The sequence below is a fragment of the Haemaphysalis longicornis genome, unplaced genomic scaffold (assembly GCF_048455015.1).
Source record: "Haemaphysalis longicornis isolate Haplotype H1 unplaced genomic scaffold, Haemaphysalis longicornis Haplotype H1 scaffold_6, whole genome shotgun sequence".
NCBI classification, from domain to species: Eukaryota; Metazoa; Arthropoda; class Arachnida; order Ixodida; family Ixodidae; genus Haemaphysalis; species Haemaphysalis longicornis.
In genome coordinates, this window is record NW_027526407.1 from 161,876,222 (window position 1) to 161,886,272 (window position 10,051).

General features: G+C 45.0%; 1 protein-coding gene across 1 annotated transcript in view; it reads right to left on the reverse strand.

Annotated features, from left to right (window-relative positions):
* The window catches only part of LOC144142036 (lipase member K-like), a 64,042-nt gene extending 63,592 nt beyond the window's left edge, over window positions 1-450 (reverse strand). The window contains exon 1 of the mRNA XM_077673461.1: window positions 323-450. Coding sequence (XP_077529587.1) covers window positions 323-418 — 96 coding nt within the window. The 5' untranslated portion in view covers window positions 419-450. The remainder of the gene's footprint in view (window positions 1-322) is intronic.
* Between the last annotated feature and the right edge of the window lie 9,601 nt (window positions 451-10,051).

The following is a 10,051-nucleotide window of genomic DNA, read 5'->3' on the forward strand; positions in this document are numbered from 1 at the left end:
GAAGTAGAAGTGAGTTTCGCGACCATGTATTATGCGAAGAAATACCTCGAGGTATAAGATTTCCCTTCATGCAAAACCCGCAGGATTAAACATCATTTAGGCGCTTGAGGCCAAGCCAAACGAAAATGCGATAATGTGTTAAAGGCCACAACTTGAAAAGTGAAAAAGAAAAGCACGCTGTCAATGCCGGGGCTGCGACGAGACGTTAGGTGTCAAGTCACAGATACTCCCAAGAAACCTGCGCCTGCACGCGAAGGGTTTTCATCGAAAAGATAATAAAGTCCACACTGCTTACAGACAGGCAGGACACCAGGGCACTTACCGGGTTTCGAAATGCGTCAGCTTGAAACTGCCGCGACGCGCATGATGGTCCCGGTTGGTACACAACGCCGACTACGCAGAGGAAACACCAGAGCATGAAGCCCAAGAAGCAAAAACCGATGCGTTGAACCGAGCGGCTCAGTTTGAAGAACGGCGTTCCTCTTTCCAGTACCTCCCTCCCCTCTACCACCGCTTCCGTTCTTGTTTCTTACGTAAGGTCAAGGTTTTCCTCTCCTCGAAGTGCGCCCCAGCCATCGAGGAAAAAACAGCAACGGTTGCGCAAGCAGGTCACGCAGTGTCCTGTCGGGGAGTGGGAGCGGGCTTTCCTTTCTGGGCCATCAGGCAATCGGCGGAGGAGCGAAGACATGCATTTTGTTCGAGATGACTACTGTAAGCAAGGAGCACTTTCCTGAGCTGCATGAAAGAGAGGGCAATTTTTGATAAACTGATACACACGTTGTATCCACGTTTAAGTTAGGTTGTGCCTTTTCCTTGCGGGGCCATGCACATATATGTAGCATTTAAAACCTGTTTAGCTTTAATTATTTCGCAGAGGTCGAGCAGCAAAGCTTCTGGACTAGAGCCTTATAAACAGCGCTGGCTAGTAGCCACCATAACTAAGAAGGCTTAATTCACATTCCAACCCTAAACCTTCAGTCAAATAATGGTTATTACTTCAAGATGTAAGGCTGTAAGACAATATGTAAGATACAGGACTAGATGTTCCTCAGTCGTTGAAGAGGAAGACTCCAGGTTTTTGACACGGTGTTGTTCGTTTATTTACCGTTTTTATAAAGTTGATACAGTCATGTCTCATTGATATGGACCCCGTTAATATGGGCAATATGGATGAAATTTTCGGCCACCGGCTCCTTGCCATGCAATTCTGCCACGTTAATATGGAAACCCGAAGTCTGGACTATGGATGGCTATTTTGGGGACGAAACGCGTAAATACACGCACTTTTGTTTCGTTATTATGGACACGGGTCCACCAAGAGAACGACAGAAAAGATAACTGGTGACCCCCGAGGCCCCAGTGCGTACTAGGAAGTTACATTTTGCCGAAGCATACAAAGCAGAAGCGTGCATTTATCTCGGAAAGCAGTACCATCGAGTTAGATAGAGAACATTCGAGATCAGTGAACATCACTCTAGGGCAGTGACGACACGATTTCCCGGTGCAGCATGCGCCGGAAAGAGCCTTGTTCTGAAGCTCAGACTAGATGACAGGACGCTAATCATTCGTGCCAATATTCACTGCGCATAAAGGGCAAGGCTTCTCCGGTCAGTTCGGTGGAGGCAATGGCCGGCGTTAAGCGTAGATGGACCAAGCTTTCCCTAATGTTTCCTTAAATGATTCTTCCTGAAACGAGGCTTTCTTAAAGAAATATTTCTGAATGTTTGCGTTTTTGACGTTGATTCGTTATCATGGATGACTCACATTATGGCCGATTTTTCAGAAAAACGGAGGCACCCATATTACCCAGACATGGCTGTACATTTCTCACAATAAGGTTGCAGACACCAATAAATGTTTATGGAGGGCACCTAAGATGGCCGACATGTGAGATTTGGAAAGTATAGTTGAAGCTGCGCGATCACCGAAGTTTTAACGTAAGCCGGTCGTAACCAAGGCCCCCTCTTCGGCAGAGAGTCACGTTATATTCCCAAATATCAGCTTCGTTATTGACGCTGAGACATAAATATGATGCTATGATTGGGCTCCGCTGCTTGATCAGAATTTCGCTCAAGCAGGAGTTATGAAATGAGGAATCCGATACAGACCATTTACCTTTTTTTTTAATTTAGACGTTGCGTCGTATTGTAGAATGATCGGACTATAATTGTTAAATAACTTCACTACAACTCCTTCGAGAAACTTGAATTTGACACTCTAAACTATAACCTAAAACAGTAAAGAAATCAGGGTCCGATTTATTGTAGCGCCGTGGAGAAGTGTGGGAAGTGTTTTGATAGTAATAGTGATGCTAATACACAAACGATAAAAATCCTAATAATATAGCTATTACGGAACTGGGCCTAATTTTGTTCTCAGAGATAACTGACAGGCCTTTATGGGTTGGCGATAAGTTGTTGTTTCTAGGAGTGTATTGATTGTAAAATACACTAAGCCGACAATAACAGGAGATATGTTTGCTAAACATAAGTGCGAATGCATGCACTGTTCCAACTGGAGGTACAGGGCACCATACGGAATATCTACACGTCAATTTATTGTCCTAGAAAGAAAAAAAAATCAAGCAGAAGGATGATCAAACGACCCACACCGAAAATCTCATAAAATGGGACTCTAAAGGGTGATAGAAAGTTAGCCTACTTCGATTGGTTACAGTGATGAGAATTTAAATGCACCTTTCTCGCAACTACCAATGCGAGAATGGTGTATAAGACAGAAAACTCTATAAACGTGAAAAGAGGGGACAACACCCGTCACGCTGTTAGGTATCACGGTTCGGGACGTCACAAAAGTGGTAATTGGCGAGAGCATATTGGGGAAGCGTGTATTGATGTATTTCTGGAACAAACAGACACTACGTGGTTTCACCACGTGAAATAAACGTAAATCAAAGCTTTCCGTGAGGTTATCGTGTCTAAAAAACACAGACTATAGCTTTTATACACTGCGAGGCAGGCCGCTTATTTCGCTATTCCGTCAGCAATAATGCTTTCAGTTTCGTTTTCGGAAAACATTGCTGAGCAACGAACGAAGTCATTAATCTACGAAGGCGAGCGCTCAAGATTTCGGAAGCAGCATACCCGCGTGTATGTCTCTAAAGCTAAAATCCCTGCAGCTAAAGTCTCTGCATTATAATCAAAAAAAGGAGTAGACGCACTGCAAGTGGCTGATCGAAGCGCCCGAGCTTCCACTCTTTCGTTTTCCGCGCGGTGGAGAACGAATAGAAGAAGTAACAATTTAGTTAAAATGTTCCAGCCAGTAAAGCTCACTCGGCTGGAACGTAATCGCCAGTAAAACGAACTTTCTGCGAGTGGTTACCTAACCGATGAGCCCGTTCTTCTCGAGCCGCCGTTGATAATCCGCAAAGCGTGCTTTACTCGGCACGGGCGACGAGGTCAACTAGGCTTACTGGACACGACTGCCGTGAGGAGGGTTTATGGTTTTATTCCCCGCTAGGTTCGCGTGGCCCAAGAGAAGGTAATATGAGATGGCTGTGACTATCGGAAAAGGTAATGCAAAGGCGGCATTGTTAAGGGCGCAAGCCGGTAGCCCATAACGCTGCGCTTGATTTTCGAAACGGCGCTTGCTGCTTCAAAAGCGGCTTCGCCGGAGCTTTCCATGTTCGCAGCCGGCTCGATGGAGTCTGAGATGTCGTCGGAGAAAGCGGGCACACCGGCAGCTCGAGCATATGCACGCGTTTCTCATTCCGTCGGCGCAAAATCAAAAGTCCAAGCCAGCCTCGTCGGCCAGAGAAACGTTGCGTAGTAGACCTGCGTGCTGCCGCACCGCGCCGCTTCCGCAAGCAGTTTGAATCGCGCGGCTGGGCGCCGCCTCCCATGTCCACAGAGGGAGCACGCTGCCGGAAATTCGCTGCTATTTTATGAGGCAATCTGTAGATTACAAAAAATTTCAAGGAACACGAGTGAGAAAAACGCGACCTATATTTGCTGATTTCTCAGCAAATCACGCATCGTTGCTTGCCGAACAAAAGCCGAGAGAGTTACGAAAGATATGATGTTTAGGTTAAGACAAATTTCATTCAGCCTTTAGTGTCCCTTTAAGATTTGAATCAACGAAACTCTCCCGATGTAAGACATGACTTGTCAAACATAGTTAAGTTTTATATGTTACCCCTCATCGTTGCATGCTAATTGGCGCTCACAATTTTCACACTTGGCATAGTAGCACTGACGCGAAATAATAGCGGAATAGCCGTAATGGTCTCCATTAGAAACTTTTAACGGGACATGGACCTATATCAGTGACCTATATCAGGGCTTATAGGTCTAAAGGCAGGTTGCCACCTCTAAAGGGGACAGTAGCCACCGAACATCATATACACAAGACGTAAACAGCTGCGAGACCTCACAGATATCTGGCAATGTAAAATATACAGCACTGCTTGCACGTCCCTTACACCCTTTTTATCAATTTTCAGGGATATCTGGCCAACAATGTTGTCACATTTTCCCCCTCGCACACCATCATTTCCTAGCCGAATATTTTAGTTATTACTAATACTTCATAGATTGAGGGCATCTTATGATTCATTGAAATTGCAGCGATCACCAAACGATGACCAACGTACTTTTGAAGTTTGCATAGGGTGGTATAGTGCTGCGTGAACTGACGTGATTTGTCCTGTTCCATAACCACGCCAACGGAACACAAGAAGCAGACGCAGAAAACGTTTGCAATTGCGAAGGGGAGAAAATATTACACCATATGACAATTTGCCACTGCCGGTAAGATATAAAACCGGTGCTTGTCTTATGAGTTACTTCTCCTATGAAGACGACGTTATTGGCGCAAACAATTAACGACAGAGTGGTTTTTGTTTGCTGTTTAAGAGGTTGTTCGAGAAATAGGCGTTTCGTAACGCTGTAATGCACGAACAACGAATACGGTAGATGGAAATTTGTATCATTTACTAAATCATAATTCCTGACTCAGACAACAAATTAACGCGAATGAGTTCTTTTTTCTGCAAAGATGTCAAATTACATATTTTTTAATGAAAGATACAGTGAGCATAATAGCAAGATAGCCGTAAAAATAGAAAAAAAATCAATTACGGTTTTTGTTGACACACAAAACAAAAGTTGTATATCCAGCCCTTCCCGAATAAAAGTTGTTTTGAAAGGTCGGGTATATCTTGCAGCGTTGCCTCCTTCAGGATAATACGGGTAGGAGGCCAATTGCGTGTTGTTGAACTTGCAACAGCTGTACTTCAAGAAGGGCTTGCGTTCGGGCTAGTTGGTATTCCATAACGTTCATTTTAAGCGCAGAAAAAAACAGGGATACAGTTGACGAGGACAAGCGCTTGTACTCGTCTACTGTGTCCCTGTTTTTTTCTGCGGTTAAGATGAACGTTATGAAGCTGTACTTCGTTTTTAACGCATGGGCACCAACATACGTTATGCAGGAACGACCACTAGCGCGTATCGTGTTTATCTTTAAGTGGATCATGTCTGACAGCAGAGTCCGCCCCCTCACTGTGTTCCCTCCTACGTGGGCAGCCCCTGGCGCTGCAGAACCCATGTTATAACATGAGTAACACTGACGCCAAATTATAACGCAATAGCCGTATTGGTCTATATTACAAACACAAAAATGTATGTTCATATTGGTCTAAATGCAGGTTACCACCTCTAGAGGGGCCAGTAGCCACCGGGCATCGCCCGAGCCCAGGTGAAATAACCCAAATTCCGGACTATTTTTAAAGATCCACAGAACCCTATTACACTGCACTTTATGGCAGAAGACAAAACAACTGCCACAGTGGTCCGCTTCTCTACTTTTTGTTCGTTTTTAGGAGGCTGTATTTGATATCTGCAATAAGGAATTGAAGATCTGTTGGTGCCGCGGGAAGCTTCTCCAATGTACTTTAGAATTGCTAGAATTAGCAGTGTGGTGGCAGAAATACTGGCAAGCTGTCTCGATGTACACGTGATGGCGGTGCGCTCCACCCGCCTTTCCATCAGTCCATGCACTTTCACCGCTTTTATATAGCTTTTATTGCTCAATCAGTCAACGAAGAATGCTGAAGGCATGAACCTTGATTGAGACGCACTTTAGGTCTCGTAGGGAGCTGACGAGCGTCCCCAGCCGCACACCCCTTTCCATACTCATCCCTCTCCGCCACTGAATGACCTCCAACCTCTTAGAAGGCCTTCATCCGCTCCTCAACGAAAAAAATTCGCCTGAATTTGTGTTTTAAAATAGTTTATCGTCCCTCCCTTCCCTGAGCTGGATATTTTATGTAAGAAGTACGGATATGCCTAAAGCTTCCTATGACGGTGATCTAAGCTTAGAGACATATCTACCATGCTCACCGTGCAATACGGCATCAAAGTAGGTACACAGACGGCGCCTGTGGTGATCCCCTTTTTATAAAAGAATACAAGCTCAGTGTTCATCAGCGTCATTCACTCTGTAAAATATATCTTTTATAATGAAGCTTTCTATGCCTGGCTCATAGTGTCTGGTGTACAGCCAAAAAGACAACAGAAAAGCCAATGCTATAAAAACGCTTAGGTAGTAGGAGGAAGAATAAACATTTATTGAGCAAAAAGATGGGAGTGAGGGTTGGTGGTCAACTCCCTACGTCCAGGAGGCCGCAAGCCTTTGCTGATTCCAGGGCTCCTTGCAACAGGGCTTTTTGGCGCTCACGGGCCGAGCTAGTCAGCGAAGACTCCTACTGCTCATGGGAAGTGGAGGGAAGGGGTCAGTGTTGCGTGAGTAGGAGTAGACGAGGTGATAGGTTGTGAGAGGGGATTGCCGTAGTGCGGGCAGTTTTTGGAGGAAAAAACCAAATAGAACATGTTCCGAATCGAACTTAGGTCCTCGCGTTATCAATTCCACGTTTATCGTATTGCGCCAATAATACAGGGTCGGCACGGAGCGCAATTTCTAAGCGAAGCTTTCGTCGTTTCGCTTGTTCTTGGTCGTTAGACGGATGGTCTCGCTTATGTGGTGAGATGATGTGAAGTGAACGCGTATAAATGATAAATGCTTCTCGATTGAATAAGGAGAATCTGTATTGCGCGGATTCATTCAGCCTAACGATTAAGAACTTCCCTTAGCAAACGCTCCACTGCATTAATTCTTGAATTGTATTTGGAAGTTCGCCGTTTGAATCTTGCATATAAGGAGAATCTGTATTGCGCGAATTCATTCAAGCCTAACGATTAAGAACTTCCCTCAGCAAACGCTCCACTGCATTAATTCTTGAATTGTATTTGGAAGTTCGCCGTTTGAATCGCACGCAAGAAATCTTCGCGCATAAAATGTTGTCAGACTGAGGGGTGCTTGAATTTTGTTTTTTTTTGTTTTCTGGTTCACCTTAACCTAAAGCGCTATATATATATATATATATATATATATATATATATATATATATATATATATATATATACATATATTTGATCTCGAAGGCCTTACTGATTTGGTAAGGCATTAGAGATTAAATCGCAAGGCGTGCGTTCGCTTCCCACCCTGGGCGCGTGTTTTCCTTTCTTTCTTTCTTACGTAAACGTAAATAATGTTAAATTCACTAACTGTAGTAAAAAAAAGAACCTAACCATACCTCTCTCCCTTATTTGGTGACGTAGGCTGCAGACCCATTTTCCTAAATTTTCCTCAACGAACACCTCATTTTCATACATATATTGAACAGACAAAATGGTTTGGAAAAAAAACAGTAGGCAATTCTTGGTGGCCCCTCGTGGTTGTTATTGAAATTGAGCTGAAAAAATATGAGATGCATGAAATGGTAACATGCCCATGCCCTACTGATCAATGCCGGTTTCGAGAAAACAATTTATTGTTCAATCTGGTGGGTCAACGACCATGCGGAATAGCCTGGCTTAGAAACACCGATTGGTATTCCCTCACGATTGCATATGGCAAACAGCACAAAAAGATTTTATACTGAACGGTTTTACATTTTTTGCCACCACGCTCTCTGAAGCAGGCTTCAATTGAGACTAAAACACACAAGTCTCCTGTAAACCAGAGAGGAGAAGAGTGTACACCTGCGCAAGCGGATAATGAAAAAAAGGAGGGAGCGAAACCCCAGCGACCTGCAGCGAGTAGCACCACCTGGCTGCCAGAGAAGCTGCGCTTGCGTGCGAGGAGTCCTTCGCGCGCGACGGGCGTGCACGGTCATTAACATCACGGCAAGACGAGACCGTGCATACCGGTCGAAAGAGAGGCGTCCGCGCTTCAGGGGCGGTGCTCGGCGAGGTGGTGAGGTGATCGTTCTTATCTATGGAGAGCTTCATGAGGGGCTCTGTTGCGGGGTCCTGACGTCACTTCTGCGGAAGCCGCTGCGGTATGTTGGGATGCCTACGGAGCCCGATACATTTTTCTCATTCTCGTCCGCTGCGCCACGCCTTTGCTGGCGCTAGTTCCGTTCAGCTGCTGATGGGGCACGCCGGGGCGCGTATTTCAAAACGCTTCGCTGCACAGAGCCTCCACGTGACATGTCTGTTCACGCGATGCAGAATGGTAATTAAATGTCATTGACTGCGCCCCAATCTATAGCTAAATAAAAGATACCAAATCACCAATATTAACAAAAACAACACGCAGATTTGTGTTTAGAAAAACATAAAATTTAGAACAAAAAGGTAAACAATTGAAAAAAGGAACTTGACATACAGTTGCCGGGGCTCGAATCTAAGCCGCCAGAACCAGGACTCAGGGCTGTACATCGAGGCCAGAGAGCCCGAACCCTGGGCACCTTTTAGCAGGTGCTTAGCTCACGCAGTGACATCACGCATGTCACGTGGGTGCTCTGTGCAGCGAAGCGTTTGGAGACAGGCCGCCGGGGCAGTTAAGCGCTGAAGAAATCGTTTGGCAAAGAGCCACATGCGCCCTCCGCCGATGATTTCGTTCATGTTTGTTTGGGCGCCGTAAGAATTGCCTTTCGAAATTGGCCACAATTACCCGACGCAGCCCCACAGAAGCAACCAACACCGTCCATGGATCTCCTATAATGACTTAACAACCGCCCCGCCCCCACCCCCTTCCCCTTCCGAATTTCTCCAATGCGTTTGGGGTAAGAGGGGATCCTTAGGTCTCTTCTCTCAGTGCCGTGAAAAAGTTTTATCCTAACTGTCCTTTCACTGAGTCAATAATGGAAAAATATGTGACAGTCCACCCTTGCCTACGAGCCGCAGAACCAAAGGTCATACATTGTCCAAAATAAACACCGCAGTCATGCAGCGCTTCAACTTGCAAAATGTATGAAGACTTTTGACTAGCAATACGACATTTGCTTTAAAATGCGGAATAGTAGCTCCGTTAAATGCATACGACGCTTTTATATATTTCTGTAACAATCACTGTTTCGTGAATATTCAATAGTGGTGGTTCTTCGTAAGACACATTTCAGTTTTTATGAATCAGTATTACCCATAATCTAAGCTCTCTATCCGAATCCATCTCACCTTTTAATTATTTTGTAGCCCGATTCTTCATTTTGCCCGTGTGTACGAGATTTCGGCGCACGTTAAAGATTCCCAGGTGGTCAAAATTATTCCGGAGCCCTCCACTACGGCGTGCCTCATCACGTGCGTTGTGTCGGTGCGTTAAACCCCACAATCAATCAATCATTCTTAATTTAAATGACTAAAATATTCACGGAATTCATAAAAATTGCGAAAAGTATTGCTTGGCGCATTTGTTTCTTACCGAGCAGAGGCAGGGAGGGGTTTCAAATAGGAATGCGTTCTTACTCTTATCCAGACAACCATGTCATTGGCAACGGCATCGAATGACTGTTTATCACAGCCCCGCCTCTATGGGCCAAGCTGATATCAGCGGTTTTATTACAAAAACAGTGCGAGCGAAACGATGCACATCAAGCATTATGAAGAGCTGTCTTGCGATCTCAGCAAAAAAAAAGAGCACCCCGAAAACGCGTCACGTCATCCATCTGTACGCTTTATCGCCGGTTCCTTTGGGTGTTTATGGTCTAGTTTCCTCCTTTCGCTCGGCGGCCACTTGAAATCGAATACTCATT